Raw genomic sequence first — 15612 nt, 5'->3', positions numbered from 1 at the left:
ATAATAAATAAATTTAAATAAATTTAAATCTTTAAAAATTAAAAAAAAAAAAAGTTCTTGAATTTAAAAAATGAACAAATTCATGGGGTGCCTGATTGGCTCAGTCAGTTAAGCAACTGCTTTCGGCTCAGGTCATGATGGGATGGAGCTCCATGGGATGGAGCCCTGCATTGGTCTCCCTGCTCGGCGGGGAGTCTGCTTCTCCCTCTGCCCCTCCCACTCTCTCTCTCCCTCTCTGTCAAATAAAAATAAATAAATAAATAAAATCTTTAAAAACATAAACAAATCCTAAGAACAAAATCCTGTAAACTAATGACTGGGCCTATGCCAAATTCTGCCCCTACAGCTAATCACATATCCACTTAGAGAATCTTGGGCTAGTCCACATCTAAGACACAACTGAGCCAGACCTGAAATGAAGGTTTTCACAGACCCAATAATGAAATGGCCATTATGAGGTCCAAGGTAACCATTATTCAGCCCACCCCAAGCTTTAGGCTCAGTACTCAGGGAGACACCAAGGCCTGATCATGCTTAAGCCACATGACTACAGAAGCCTCCTGGCTGGTCTGCTTAATTTCAGTGTGTCCCTTCACCAAACTGCTCCTGGTCACTGGACTCTTCTTTCCTCAAATTCTCCCTGGCTTTGATCATAGTGATGTCTTGGTTGAGAACCTGTAATAGCTCCCATACTTCCTATCAAGTCCAAAACTACCTGGCTCAATGGGACCCTATCTTTCTAATCCACCTCATTACTTAATTATTCCCCATATTAAACCCTCTGTGAAGTTGCCTAGACCACACCCCCTCTCACACCTGTCTACATCCTTTTGCTCGAACTGTTCATCTGACACACCCTCTCCATCTTCCTTTCCAACATCCAAACCTTCCTCGGCCTTCCAGGCCCAAATTCAAAAGTAAATAAAGTTTCAACCCCTAAAACATACAGTTTGCTATTGTTTCAAATACACAGATGCAAGCTCCCAGCAGATCTGTAAGTTCTCTGGGTGCAAGCATTGTACTTCTACGTCTATACACTTCACAGCTGAAGGATATTGCTTCTGTGTTGCTGAGGAAGATGGGACTTAGATTCAGTTGAGACCAGGATCCTACTAAGGCCATACTATGTATAGATGCTTTAAAACACCTTGTGAGGCAGGAACTATTATCAACTCCATTTTGCAGAAAAGAGAATAGAGGCCCAGGAGACTATTTCTCCAAGATAAAAAACCGAATTAAAGTAGAACCATAATTTTAAACCCAGTCGGTCTTTATCCAAACTCCATGCTCTTTCCCACTACATAATATAACCTCAAACATAGCTCTCCTATTTAAGTCTTTGATCCACCTTGAGTTAATTTTTTTAAAGATGTATTTATTTATTTTAGAGCGAGAAAGAGAGCACTCGAGTGTGGGGAGGGACAGAGGGAAAGGGAAAGGGAGAGAGGCAGACTCCCTGCTGAGCAGGGAGCCCGGAAACAGGGCTTGATCTTACAAGCCTGAGGTTATGACCTGAGCCGAAATCATGAGTCGGATGCTTAACCAACTGAGACACCCAGGCACCCTAATTTGAGTTAAGTTTTAAATATGGATGTGTAGTGAGAGTCCAAACTCATTCTTTTGCATATGGATATTTGGCTCAAAACCATTTGTTGTAGAGACTATTTTTTCCCTCATTGAATGGACTTCATATCTTTGTCTAAAATCAATTGATCATAGATGTATGGATTGATTCTACACTCTCAATTCTATTCCATTGACTTATATCATTTATCTTTATGCCAATACCATGCTGTTTTGACTACTTTAACTTTGTAGTAAGTTTTGAAATTAGGAAGTAAGAGCTTTCCAACTTTGTTGCTCTTCCTCAAGGTTGTTTTGACTATGCAGGATCCCTTGCAATTGCATATAAATTTTAGAATCAGCTTTTCTGTTTCTGCAAAGAAAAAGGCCACTGGGATTTTGATAGGGACTGAACCATAGTTTGTTTGTTTAAGATTTTATTTATTTATTTGAGAGAGCAAGAGAGAGTGAGAGAGAGTATGAGAGGGGAGAAGGTCAGAGGGAGAAGGAGACTCCCCATGGAGCTGGGAGCCTGATGTGGGACTCAATCCCAGGACTCTGGGATCATGACCTAAGCCAAAGGCAGTCGCCCAACCAACTGAGCCACCCAGCGCCCTGAACTATAGTTTGTTTTGAGTAGTACTGCCACTTTAACACTATTAAGTTTCCCAATCTATTCTCATGGGTTGTTTTTCATTTTTTAGATCTTTATTAATCTATCTCAGCAAATTCTGTAGATTTTAGTATACAAATCGTGTACCTCCTTGGCTAAATTACTCCAAAGTATTTGATTCTCTCTGATGCTCTTGTAAATGGAATTGTTTTTAATTCTCTTTTTAAAATTTAATTCTATGGGGCACCTGGGTGGCTCAGTGGGTTAAGCCGCTGCCTTCGGCTCGGGTCATGATCTCAGGGTCCTGGGATCGAGCCCCGCATCGGGCTCTCTGCTCAGCATGGAGCCTGCTTCCTCCTCTCTCTCTGCCAGCCTCTCTGCCTGCTTGTGATCTCTCTCTGTCAAATAAATAAATAAAATCTTTTAAAAAAAAAATTTAATTCTATGTTTTCATATTTCCTATTCAAACTATTCATTGCCAATGAAACACAAATGATGGTGTGTATTGATTTTGTACCCTGAACTTTGCTGAATCCATTTACATTAGTTCTAATAGTTTTTTTGTAGATTTTTTAGGATTTCCTACATATAAGAGTTCATCTGTGAATAGAGGTAGTTTTACCTCTTCTCTTCCAAAAAGGGTGCATTCTACTTCTTTTTCTTGCCTAATTGCTGCGGTTAGAACTTCTAGTACAACACTGAATACTGATGGTGAAGGCAGGCATCCTTACTGTGTTCCTAAATCTCTCTCTCTTTTTTTTTAAGATTTTATTTATTTATTTGAGAGAGAGAGAAAGTGAGAGACAGCATAAGAGGGGAGAAGGTCAGAGGTAGAAGCAGACTCCTGTGGAGCTGGGAAGCCAATGCAGAACTCGATCCCGGAATCATGACCTGAGCCAAAGGCAGATGCCTAACCAACTGAGCCACCCAGGCACCCTAATGTTCCTAAATCTTAAAGGGGAAAGTTTTTAGTCTTTCACCATTAAATCTGATGTCACCTATGGGTTTCTCATAAATACTTTATCATATCGAGGTGGTTAAAGTAATGTAAATCTAGAGTTTTATCAATTTAGGCTTTAGCTATGATAACTTTAATTAAAGGTAGCTTAATGAAAATGGTGTATTTCTAAAATCCACAATAGTAATGTTTATGCAATGAGATTTAGTGTGTAAGAAACATACCTTCCACTTGGTAAAGAGATCAGCAAGGAAACCATTCACAGCTTTCTCAAAATATAGATCCCCTGAAAAGCAACAATGAGAAGAGGGTGAAGATTATCTTTATTTCTTGTTTACAGTATCTGCTCTCAGTAAAGTAGCAGGAATGGGACCAAAGACAAGGTGGGTTCTGCTATATCTTAAAACAAGGTTATAAAAGCCAAGTATATAAAAGTAGCTTCAATCTAGACTTTCCACAGAGCCAAATTTAATATTTGCCTCACTCAGTAAGAAGCAGTGGCTCTAAGGTAAAAGCCAAGATTGAAAATGCTTTGATGACTGAAAAATGCAGTGTTACCTTCAGAATAAGAGGACCATCTTAACCTCCAAATGTGAGTATTCTCACAATGATGCTTAAAGCTGGTTAGAAGATGGCCCTGGGCATTCACTGAATTATCAGTTTCAGTTCCTACTGTTCTTGAATGACTTTGATGACCCATAAAAGAATTTAGTTTATAGACATGGATGGAACTAGAGAGTATTATATGAAATAAGTCAATCAGAGAAAGACAATTATCATATGATCTCACTCGTATGTGAAATTTAAGAAACAAAACAGAAGATCATAGTGGAAGGGATAGAAAAATAAAACAAGACAAAACCAGAGAGGAAGACAAACCATAAGAGACTCTTAATCACAGGAAATAAACTTAGGGTTGCTAGAGGGAAGGGGTTTGGGAGGATAGGGTAATAGGGTGATGGGCATTATGGAGGGCATGTGATATAATGAGCACTGGGTGTTACATAAGACTGATGAATCACTGAACCATACCTCTGAAACTAGTAATACACTATATGTTAATTAATTCAATTTAAATAAAAAGTTTTCAAAAAGAAATTAATTTGTAATTTTGCTAAACACAAACTTGAAATACATGTACCATAGGGCTGGTATATTGGGCACAATAGCCACACCTCGTAGCAGCTTTATTGCCCTCTACTCATTACATAATAACTCTAATAAAATGAGACAAACAAGGCACCTGGGTGGCTCAGTGGGCTAAGCCGCTGCCTTCGGCTCGGGTCATGATCTTAGGGTTCTGGGATCGAGCCCCACATCGGGCTCTCTGCTCAGCAGGGAGCCTCTTCCCCCTCTCTCTCTGTCTGCCTCTCTGCCTACTTGTGATCTCTCTCTGTCAAATAAATAAATAAAATCTTAAAAAAAAAAAGAGAGAGACAAACATGGAGAGTTCTGAGTGACACGAAGAGAAATGAATGATATCAAAGAAAGTTTGTTCCTAGCCATAGAGTGATTTTATGTCTTTTCAACCCGTACTTGCAGGATAATTAAAGATCTGAGAAGTCAGATTTTCCATTAATACTTTACAGCATTTCATGGAATTCACCATATAAATATACATATGTAAAATATTTCCTTTCAATTTGTTTATTTTGGCATTTGATGATTTGTAAAGATCTCAGGACAGATTTTTAGAGAATGTCAATAGCTTACTGTAAAATGATACCAACTTGGGAGAAACCAGAAATGTCAACCCAATGGCAGCTACAACCAGCACTTAGGAACAGTACCATAAATATCGAAATCCCACATTTCACAGCTCATCTGAATAAATATGTAAACCATAGCCGACGTAGAACGAAACACCACCTGAAATAAATAAAAATGTTAATTGCGTTAAAAAGCAATGATGTATGGAGTTTCAGTTGTGCAAGATGAAAAAGTTCTGGAGATCCATTTCACAACAATTAAATGTAAATGTACTTAACCCTGCTGAACTGTACACTTTAAAATGGTTTAGATGGGGGACCTGAGTGGCTCAGTCAGTTAAGTATCTGACTCTCATTTCGGCTCAGATCCTGATCTCAGGGTCATGAGATCTTGCCCAGTGTTGGACTTTGAACTGGATGTGGAGTCTGCTTAAGACTCTCTCTTCTTCTCCTTCTGCCCCTGGCCCCCACTCACTCTCATTCTCTCTTAAAAAAATAAAAATAAAATAAAATGGTTAAGATAGGATGGGGGGGCCCCGGCTGGCTCAATCAGTAGACCATGTGACTTTTTTTTTTTTTAAGATTTTATTTGTCAGAGAGAGAGAGAGCACAAGCAGGGTATGGGGCAGGCAAAGAGAGAAGCAGGCTCCCCGCTGAGCAAGGAGACCAATGCTGAACTCAAGACAAAGGCAGACACTTAACCAATTGAGCCACCCAGGCACCCTGCATGCAACTTTTGATCTCAGGGTTGTTAAGTTCGAACCCCACACCGGGTGTATAGATTACTTAAAATAGAATCTTAAAAAATAAATAAAACAAAATAAAATGGTTAAGATGATATATTTTACATGTTTTTTACCACAAAAGGAAAAAAAAAAAGCAATGATGGACTATTTTGCTTAATTGTGACATGGAACTTCTAAAAGCAAGCTTCACCTCTGGAATCATAAAGCCACGAAGAGAAAATCTTGTCTAGATTAAAACACACAAAAGACTGCAACATATACAAACATTCCATGAAGATTCTCATAAGAAATGTAGGAGGGGCAGTAAATCTACCCAGGATAGTCAAGAAAACCTCATTATGAATATAGAACTTGGGGTAAGACATGCCAGTTGATGAGCTGCCAGTCTAATAAATTATTAATTATAATTCACATCGGACACACCCTACATACCTAGACTGCCTCAAGGAACCAGGAAGGCTTTCCAAAAGTAAGGGAGCCTGAGACAAGTACAGAGAGATGAATGAGTAGCTTGTAAGGGGGAGAAGAGCTAAATGCTCCAGACAGGAGAGAGAAGTAGAGAAGTATGTGCAAAGACACGGACACAAGAGAGAACATGGCATGTTTGAGGAACAGCAAATGGTTCCCAAGGGCAGGACAGCATGCAATAGAGGCACTTATGGGAGAAATGAAAAAATGAGCTCCAGATTCCAATGTCTCCGTAGATTTCTCCTCTCAGAAGTCCAACAGGTATCTCATAAACAACTTTTTTCAATTGCTCCCAAATGTCTCCTCCCCAGTCTTCCCCACCTCATAAAAGACATCACCGTCTGTCCATCAAGCTGATCAATTCTTCTCTTTTCTTCACTCCTCATACCCAATCCACCATTAAGTTTTGTGAACTCTACTCCAAAATGCATCTCAAGTCTGCCCACATCCCTCCATTGCTAGGGCTCCTACCTTAGTCCATACCATAGTCTTCTATCTTCCTGACTTGTTTCTCTGCCTTTACTCTTGCCCCTACAAACAATGCTCTACACAGAGCAGAATACTATGGGTGCACATGCCACAACCTTTCTTCCTAAGTAATGGGAAGCTGATTCTATTCCAAGAGGCGAGGCACCCAGTCAAAAGACTAAACCTTCTTTAAAAAAAAAAAAAAGGGGGCACCTGGGTGGCTCAGTGGGTTAAGCCGCTGCCTTCAGCTCAGGTCATGATCTCAGGGTCCTGGGATCGAGTCCCGCATCGGGCTCTCTGCTCAGCAAGAAGCCTGCTTCCCTCTCTCTCTCTCTCTCTGCCTGACTCTCCGTCTACTTGTGATCTCTGTCTGTCAAATAAATAAATAAAATCTTTAAAAAAAAAGACTAAACCTCCCAGCTTCCTGAGTAGTTATATGTGACTAAATTCTGGCCAATAAGATGTAAACAAAATGTCACATCCGGAAGCTGACATGGCTGTAAGGTGAATCCCTCCTGACTTTCTTCCCTTCCTCTCTCCTCAACCTGGAATATGAATGTGGTTACAGTAGCTCCAGCTGCACCATGGAAGCCCAGTCCTGAGGATGGCAGAACAGGAAGACAAATAGAGCCTTAGCTCACCAATAATTGTGACACTGCCATACCAGCCAGGAATGGTCTTCCCATGGACTTCCTTTATCAGAGAGAAAAAAGTTGACTCTGGAACATCAATTTGCCGCTGTTACTTTGGGGTTTTTTTGTTCAACAAAATCTAACTGAATGGCTCTGAACTTGGACCTCATTTGTGGTGACATAGCTAAATGCACCATGAAGGTCAGAACTGTCGGTAAATAACAGCACCCATTACAGGGTCTCCCTCAGGAAAATGATGAAGAAAATTGAAAAAGTCAGCACACCAAGTACACATGCTCCTTCTGTGGCAAAACTAAGATGAAAAGATGAGCTGTGGGCATCTGGCACTATGGTTCCTACATGAAAACAGTAGCTAGTGGTACCTGGACCTACACAACCCCTTCTGCCATCACAGCGTAGGCGGCCATCAGTGCAGGAAAGGAATTCAGAGACCAGCAGAAGCTCCATCATTTGAAACACCTCTAGCCTATAATAAATAGGTTAACTAATATAACAACAACACAACAACAAAAGAAAAAAAAACAATTGGATGAATAAGTAATCTTCTGAAAGCATAATTCAGGAATCCCTCAACCACTTAAAATCCTTCAATAGATTCCAGTTGTCCTTCTACCCCAGTTACAAGGACCTGTGTGAACTGGCTGCAACCAGTCCACCTTCCTACTGACATCATCCTTCGTATTCATCTCTTATGCTTCTGCCACACTGGCCTCTCACAGTTGTTTCCTCTGCCTGGAAAGCTCTTTGCCTCAACCTCTATACACTGGCTAAGTTTCACTTTTCTGGTGTCTTTCAGAAACACCTCCTTGACCATCTTTGTAAAGAAGATCTGTTACTCTCTCTTGCAATGCTCTGTTTCCCTATGAATATTTAATTTATTTCATTTGTTTACTAAGAAGGCCACCTTCAGTTAGTCTTTCTCATTACCCAACTAGTTTCCTTTGGACTACTCATCATAATCTATAATTACATTTATGGACTGGGTGTCTACTTACATCTGTCTCCTGACTAGGGTGTGTAAGCTCTTTACCAGGAGGGATCTCATCTGTGCTGTTCACTCATGCCCCCCCACTGAGTGGCAGTGCTCCACTCTGAATTCCCCTCTAGAATGAAGGATGTTCATAGGGACACCTGGGTGGCTCAGTCAGTGAAGTGTCTGCCTTGCTCAGGTCATGATCCCAGGTTCCTGGGATCGAGTCCTGCATCAGGCTCCTTGCTTAGCAGGGAGCCTGTTTCTCCTTCTCCCTAGCGTTCCCCCTCCTTGTGCACACTCTCTCTCTCTGACAAATAAATAAATAAAATCGTTAGAATGAAGGATGTTCATGAATAACATTCTATACCAGTTTGTTTTTTTTTTAAAGAGTTAATCTCTATACCCAAATGGGGCTTGAACTCATCACAAGATGAAGAGCCACATGCCTACCAACTGAGCGAGCCAGGTACCCATCTACCAATTTTTTTTTTCCCCAAATTAAGTGTTTAAAAAAAAAAAAGAAAGAAAAGCACAGTAGCACTCAGAAGGTGCTTCCATATTATTTATTAAATATGTGAATGAGGGATGCCTGGGTGGCTCAGTCGGTTAGGCCGCTGCCTTTGGCTCCGGTCATGATCCTGGGGTCCTGGGATCGAACCCCATATCGGGCTCCTTGTCCAGCGGGGAGCCTGCTTCTCTCTCTGCCTCTGACTGCCACTCTGCCTCCTTGTGCTCTCTTTATGACAAATAAATAAATAAAATCTTAAAAAATCTTTAAATATGTGAATGAATGAGGTTGAAGAGGTAAACAAGCATATGCCAAATTATTGTGGTCTTTGTAAATTATGCTTAAGAGTGAATTTCTAGAAAAGTGGGGACAAGCAAATCAAGATCACTATCAAATAACAATTTGTGCCCATTAGAGCTGCAAAAACTTTAAAAATCTAATACCAGGGCGCCTGGGTGGCTCAGTGGGTTAAGCCTCTGCCTTCAGCTCCAGTCATGATCTCAGGATCCTGGGATCGAGCCCCGCATCTGGCTCAGCGGGGAGCCTGCCTCCCTCTCTCTCTCTACCTCCCTTCTGCCTACTTGTGATCTCTCTCTCTGTGTCAAATAAATAAATAAAATCTTTAAAAAATAAATGAATAAATAAATAAATAAAAATAAAAATCTAATACCAAATGTAGGAAAAAATGAAAAATAACAGGAGATTTTATATATTGCTATTAGGAATATTACCTGGTCCAAAGATTTTGAAAAATAATTTTCCAGTATCTTACCTATGGCCTATACACTCCTAATTATAGATTAGAAATATATTATTAGGGGAGCACCTTGGGGGGCAGAGTCAGTTGAGTGTCTGACTCCTGGTTTTGGCTGAGGTCATGATCTGAGTCGTGAGATCCAGCCCAGCCCTGTGTTGGGCTCTGTGCTCAGTGCAGAGTCTGCTTGGGACTCTCTCTCCCTCTCCCTCTGCCCCTCCCCTCTGCACACTCTCTCTTTTAAATAAATAAATAAATCTCTTTTTTTAAGATTTTATTTATTTATTTGACAGAGAGAGAGAGATATCACAAGCAGGCAGAGAGGAAGGCAGAGAGAGAGCGGGAAGCAGGATCCCCACTGAGCAGATAGCCTGACGCAAGGTTCGATCCCAGGAACCCGAAACCATGACCCGAGCTGAAGGCAGAGGTTTAACCCACTAAGCCACCCAGGCACCCCAAATCTTTAAAAGTATATAAAAAGGGGCTCCCAGGTGGTTCAGTCAGTTAAGTGTCCAAGTCTTCATTTTAGCTCAGGTCATGATCTCAGGGTTGTAAGATCAAGCCCTGAATCGAGTTCTGCACTCAGTGGGAATCTGCTTGAGATTCTCTTCCTCTCCTTCTCCCTCTGCCCCTCCCCTTGCTCGCACACCTGCACTTGCCCTCTCTCAAATAAATAAATCTTAAAAGTATATATATATATATTAGTATTAGGTACAAAAAGCTAGCTAAAAAGCACTATATTTTTTTTGCCTTAATAAAGCTCAAGGGATGCCTGGGTGGCTCAGTTGGTTAAGCAGCTGCCTTCGGCTCAGGTCATGATCCCAGCGTCATGGGATCGAGTCCCACATCGGGCTCCTTGCTCGGCAGGGAGCCTGCTTCTCCCTCTGCCTCTGCCTGCCACTCTGTCTGCCTGTTCTCGCTTGCTCTCTCTCTCCCTCTTTCTCTCTGATTAAAATAAATAAATACTTACATAAAGCTCAAAAATTAGTGAAACAAATAATATACTGTTAAGAGTAAAACACATATGTATTTGTTACTAAGTAAACAAGAAAAATACACAAAAATAGAATTCAGACAGCAGTTACATAGGTAACTATGTAAGCCTTTACATACTAAGCCTTACTTAGTAAGGTAACTAAGCCTTTATAGAAAGGCACTGGTTCTCAACTAGAGGCAATTTTGCTCCCCAAGGGGACATTCAGTAATATCTGGAGATGCTTCTGGTTGTCATGACTCACAGGGTACTACTGGTATCTTGTGCACAGAAATTAGGGATGCTGCTAAACGTCCCATAATGCATGAGACAGCCCCCCATCACATCACTGCTATGTTGGACCAGGTAATTCGTTGTTCTGGAGATCTGTCTTATACATTATAATCAAGTTCACCACCCTTCTTCACAAAATCCTGGTCGTGACACATAAAAATGTCTCCAGACATTGCCAAAAGACCCCAGTGGAGGCAAGATCACCCTCCGGTCAAACCACCACTCCCAAAGGAGGCTGGGGATGAGAACAAGGAAGAGCAGAAAGGTGGTTTCACCAGCATGGGTAATGTTTACAGCTCTTCAGTTTGGATTTTTCCAACTAGAACAGAGAACCAAAGAAGGAAATTCCTTCACAAAAGTCTCTGTTGATGTTTACCAACTGCAGTCTTCTACTGAGTTTAACCCTTGCTATGTACTAGGAGGCACCGAAGCCTGCAAACTAGACACTGCATTTCCATGTTTAGACCTCTTTCAGAAGAGAAAACAAAGGGGCACCTGGGTGCCTCAGTCAGCTAAGCATCTGCCTTCCAGTCAGGTCATGATCCCAGGGTCCTGAGATTGAGTCCCCCACCAGGCTCCCTGCTCAGGAGGGAGTCTGCTTCTCCCTGTGCCCCTCCCTCCATTTATGCCCGCACGCTTGCTCTCTCTCTCTCTCATAAATAAATAAATAAGAAGAGAAAACAAAGATTGACCCCAAACTGGAGAGCTCCAACTATAAAACATTAGAATTCCAGGAGTCCTTGGGGCGCCTGGGTGGCTCAGTGGGTTAAGTCTCTGCCTTCGGCTCGAGTCATGATCCCAGGGTCCTGGGATTGAGCCCCGCATCCAATGCTCTGCTCAGCGGGGAGCCTGCTTCCCCCTCCCTGTCTGCCTGCTTTTCTGCCTACTTATGATCTCTCTTTCTCTGTGTCAAATAAATAAATAAAAGCTTTAAAAAAAGAAAAAAAGAATTCTGGGAGTCCTTAACAATATTACAATATTACTTATCAGGGTGAACAGTACCCATCAGGAGATAATCAAGTTTTTTATTGTTTCTGATTTGTTTTTGGTTTCAGGATTCAGACATAATGGTATAAAGAAACAAAACCAAAAGGCATTTTATCAGTCTCACCCTGGTATCTTCGCTGATATAACCACACATGACCTTCTCATTCTTGACCCACAGCTCACCAGCCTGTGCCCTGAAAAGACAGACACACAGGGTTATTGCAAGTCTTACATAAAACACAAAGAAACAGGGATAACTTCAGGGTGCCTCCCTGTAGTCTGATACTTATCCCTAAATGACCTGCCCAGTTACCGATTTCCAGAGAGAATGCCATGAACAGATTACGCAACATAAAGAATTCTCAGAATGGAGTGGAAGTGCCCTTTCTTCCTTTCTGCTATGGGCTGGAGTGGCTGGTGTCAAGATGGACAAGTTCATGAAACCAAGGAAGGTGGTGCTGGTCCTGGCCAGACATTGCTCCAGACGCAAAGCATTGATGATGGCACCTCAAACTGTCCCTACAGCCATACTTTGGTGGTTGGAATTGACCACTATCCCCACAAAGTGACAGCTGCCATGGGCAAGAAAATCACCAAGAGATCAAAGATCAAGTTTTTTGTGAAAGTTGGTAACTACAAACAACTTCATGCCCACAAGGTACTCTGTGGATACCCCCTTAGACAAAACTGTCATCAATAGGACATCTTCAGAGACCCTACTCTTAAACGCAAGGCCCGAAGAGAGGCCAAGGTCAAGTTCGAGGATAAGTATGAGACAAGCAAGAACAAGTGGTTCTTCCAGAAGCTCCAGTTTTAGATCTGTTTTGTCATTAAAAATAGAAGGGAAAAAAAGATAATTCTCAGAGTATACTGAATGTATATGACAGTTCTTAATCTGGGAATCCATAGGCAACATGCAAGTCTGAGGAAGGGCTTCAGGAAATCCATGAATCCTCTGAAATCATGCAAAGATTTCTGGGCAAAGAATTACAGTTCTTGTCAAATCTCTAGAGGGTCCATGTCACAAAAATAATTAGGAAGAAATGACAAACAATTTTGCTAATCCCAGCTTTGATATGGTGAGTTTCAACAAAAACAAAAATCCATCTTAATATCAGGATTAGAAGACAAGCCATTAGGAGGCATGGGACAGAGTCCCTATTCAATGGAGGCCACTCTGAAAAATTTTCATGGCGACTTGATATTGCACTTTGGGGCTTAATGTCTTTTGCTCTGCAACTTATTAAGGGCGTGAAATGGATAGCATAGTTCAAAGAGCATGTCCTTCTGAGCTGATCAGCCTTGAGTGGAACTACTCTCAGCAGGAATCAGTTCTGAGTGTCCTTAAGTAGATGAACGGCCATAGGGAAATAACTCTGAAGCCCAGCACCCTTATCTTAAAAAAGGAAATAATGACGTCTACTTTATAGAGCTATTCAGAGAATTAAACCACATACTGTGGGTAAACTGTTCAGGACAGTGCTGGGATAGGAGGTGTCAGAGTTAAGAGTACTAGTAGCTACTTGTATTAGCAGGAACCGTAACAATGGTAATAATTTTTTTTTTTTTTAAGATTTTATTTATTTATTTGCCAAAGAGAGTGTGTGTGTGAGTGCATAAGCAGGAGGAGCAGCAGGTAGAGGTAGAAGCAGGATCTCTACTGAGCAAGGAGCCTGATGAGGGACTTGATCCCAGAACCCTGGGATCATGACCTGAGCCCAAGGCAGATGCTCAACAGACTGAGCCACCCAGGCACCCCCAGTCACAATCTTTCTGAGCCAGTTTTTTAAAAAATCAGTAAATGTGATTAATAAGAACACTGCCTCATCCATATTCTACAGCTCTTGAGAAGATCCAGTAAATGAGATCAACTGTAAATGAGAGTACTTGGTGTACTGTGAAACAGTTATTATTCCAATGTAAATGGTTCCTTATAAAACATACATAGAGGGGCGCCTGGGTGGCTCAGTGGGTTAAAGCTTTTGCTTTCAGCTCGGGCCATGATCCCAGGGTCTTGGGATCGAGCCCTGCATCAGGCTCTCTGCTCAGCTGGGAGCCTGCTTCCCTTCCTCTCTCTCTGCCTGCCTTTCTGCCTACTTGTGATCTCTGTCTGTCAAATAAATTTTTAAAAATAAACATAAAAATAAAACACACATAGAAAATGCAGTATTGACCTTTGCTCCTAAACCTAAAATCTGCCCTTTACCAAACAGGAACTGAGAATGGCCCTGAGGTAGATTTTCTTCTCTTTTCTGCTGGTTAAAGGGAAGAAAAACTGCCACTGACCAATGCAAACACAAAATCCATTATCCCCCAGGACAGAACCTAAGAGCTCACATGGCTTACAACAAGACAGAAGGGCACACTGCCAAGCCTTGAGGATGAAGGTAACCCAGGGGGTACTAGCCCTTGATTTATGTAGAAGCTTAGGCAGGGCACTTCCCCTCCCTTTTCTATCGAGTGAGCTGTTGGGGATCAGTGACTTCCACTATCCTTTACAACTAAACTTCATCCTTCTGTGAATACGAAGTTAAAATAAATGCAAAGCGGGCGCCTGGGTGGCTCAGTGGGTTGGGCTGCTGCCTTCGGCTCAGGTCATGATCTCAGGGTCCTGGGATCGAGTCCCGCATCGGGCTCTCTGCTCAGCGGGGAGCCTGCTTCTCTCTCTCTCTCTCTCTGCCTGCCTCTCCATCTACTTGTGATCTCTCTGTCAAATAAATAAATAAAAATCTTTAAAAAAAAAAAAAATAAATAAAAAATAAATGCAAAGTATGGTCACTATCCTGTTATCTGTGTAACACAGCTTTGTCCAACAATGACAGACAGGTTAAGTAAATTATGATGTAACCAGACAACAGAATATCATGCAACCATTAAACTCATGTTTACAAGGAGTTTTAACTTCACCACAAGTGTTTATAAGCTTTTAAGTAGAAAAAAGGGATACAAAATAGTACACACAGTATCATCATCTATATAAAAATATATGCATGCATGTGTATGCATGAAAAAAACATTGAGGGGTACCCGATTCAAACAGGAGGTCATGCATGCGATTCTTGATCTATGGGTTGTGAGCTCAAGCCACACTTTGGACATGGAGATTACTTAATCAAAAATAAAGAAAGAAAGGAAGGAAGGAAAGAAGGGGCACCTGGGTGGCTCAGTCAGTTAAGCACCTGCCTTTGGCTCAGGTCATGATCTTGGAGTTGTGGGATTGAGACCCACATTGGGCTCCCTGCCCAGTGGAGAGTCTGCTTCTCCCTCTGCCTCTCATTCATGCGCTCGCTCTCTCTCTCTCTCTCTCTCTCTCTCTCAAATACTTAAATAAATCGTCTTAAAAAAATAAAAGAAAGAGTCAAGATGGTAGAGGAATAGCAGACTGAGATGAAATCAGGTCGCAGGAGTTCAGCTAGATAGTTATCAAACCATTCCGAACACCTACAAACACAACAGGAGATCGAAGAGAAGAAGAGCAGCAATTCTAGAAACAGAAAATCGACCACTTTCTGAAAGGTACGACATGCGGAGAAATGAATATGAAGCAACAGAAAGATAGACCGTGGAGGGAGAGGCCGGCTCCCAGCAAGCATGGAGCAACAGAGCACAAAATTTGAACCCTTAGAAGTCTGCTCCACTGAGGAACATTGCTCCAGAGGCTAAGCAGAGGTGGAGCCCTCACAGGGAGAGTGTGCTCTCAGGTCCCGCAAGGTCACAGAAGGATTGGGAGTGTCTGAGTGTAGCAGAACTCGCAGGTATCAGAGCGGGGAAGATGGCTAGAGACAGAGCCGAGGAGTGAGCTCTCAGCTCGGGGTTACCTTAAACCGTGATCCATGGCACAGAAAGGGCACTGCTATTTGAGCAGGGACTCCACAAGTGGCAGATCCAGAGAAACCCACCTTCATTTGCCAGAAAAGCAGAGCAGCAGGAATCTGCTGGATTTGT

The 15612-nt window shown here is 41.9% G+C and overlaps 1 protein-coding gene and 1 pseudogene across 16 annotated transcripts in view; one reads left to right on the top strand and one right to left on the bottom strand.

Annotated features, from left to right (window-relative positions):
* The window catches only part of DEPDC5 (DEP domain containing 5, GATOR1 subcomplex subunit), a 130633-nt gene that overhangs the window by 95797 nt on the left and 19224 nt on the right, over positions 1 to 15612 (bottom strand). For all 16 annotated transcript variants that reach the window (XR_004385682.1, XR_004385683.1, XR_004385684.1 and 13 more), the window contains exons 8-10: positions 11792 to 11861; positions 4925 to 5003; positions 3359 to 3420 (exon numbers count right to left, since the gene is read on the bottom strand). Coding sequence is in view for 13 of the 16 variants with exons in the window: in XM_032883213.1 (XP_032739104.1) it covers positions 3359 to 3420; positions 4925 to 5003; positions 11792 to 11861 (211 nt within the window). In the remaining 3 variants the exon portion in view is untranslated. The remainder of the gene's footprint in view (positions 1 to 3358; positions 3421 to 4924; positions 5004 to 11791; positions 11862 to 15612) is intronic.
* Positions 12093 to 12484, top strand: LOC116882685 (annotated as a pseudogene).

This window comes from Lontra canadensis, unplaced genomic scaffold (genome assembly GCF_010015895.1).
Source record: "Lontra canadensis isolate GAN:19392208 unplaced genomic scaffold, GSC_riverotter_1.0 scaffold87, whole genome shotgun sequence".
Classification (NCBI taxonomy): domain Eukaryota; kingdom Metazoa; phylum Chordata; class Mammalia; order Carnivora; family Mustelidae; genus Lontra; species Lontra canadensis.
Note: the sequence above shows the minus strand (reverse complement) of the source record. Positions and strands in the feature narration are given on the sequence as shown.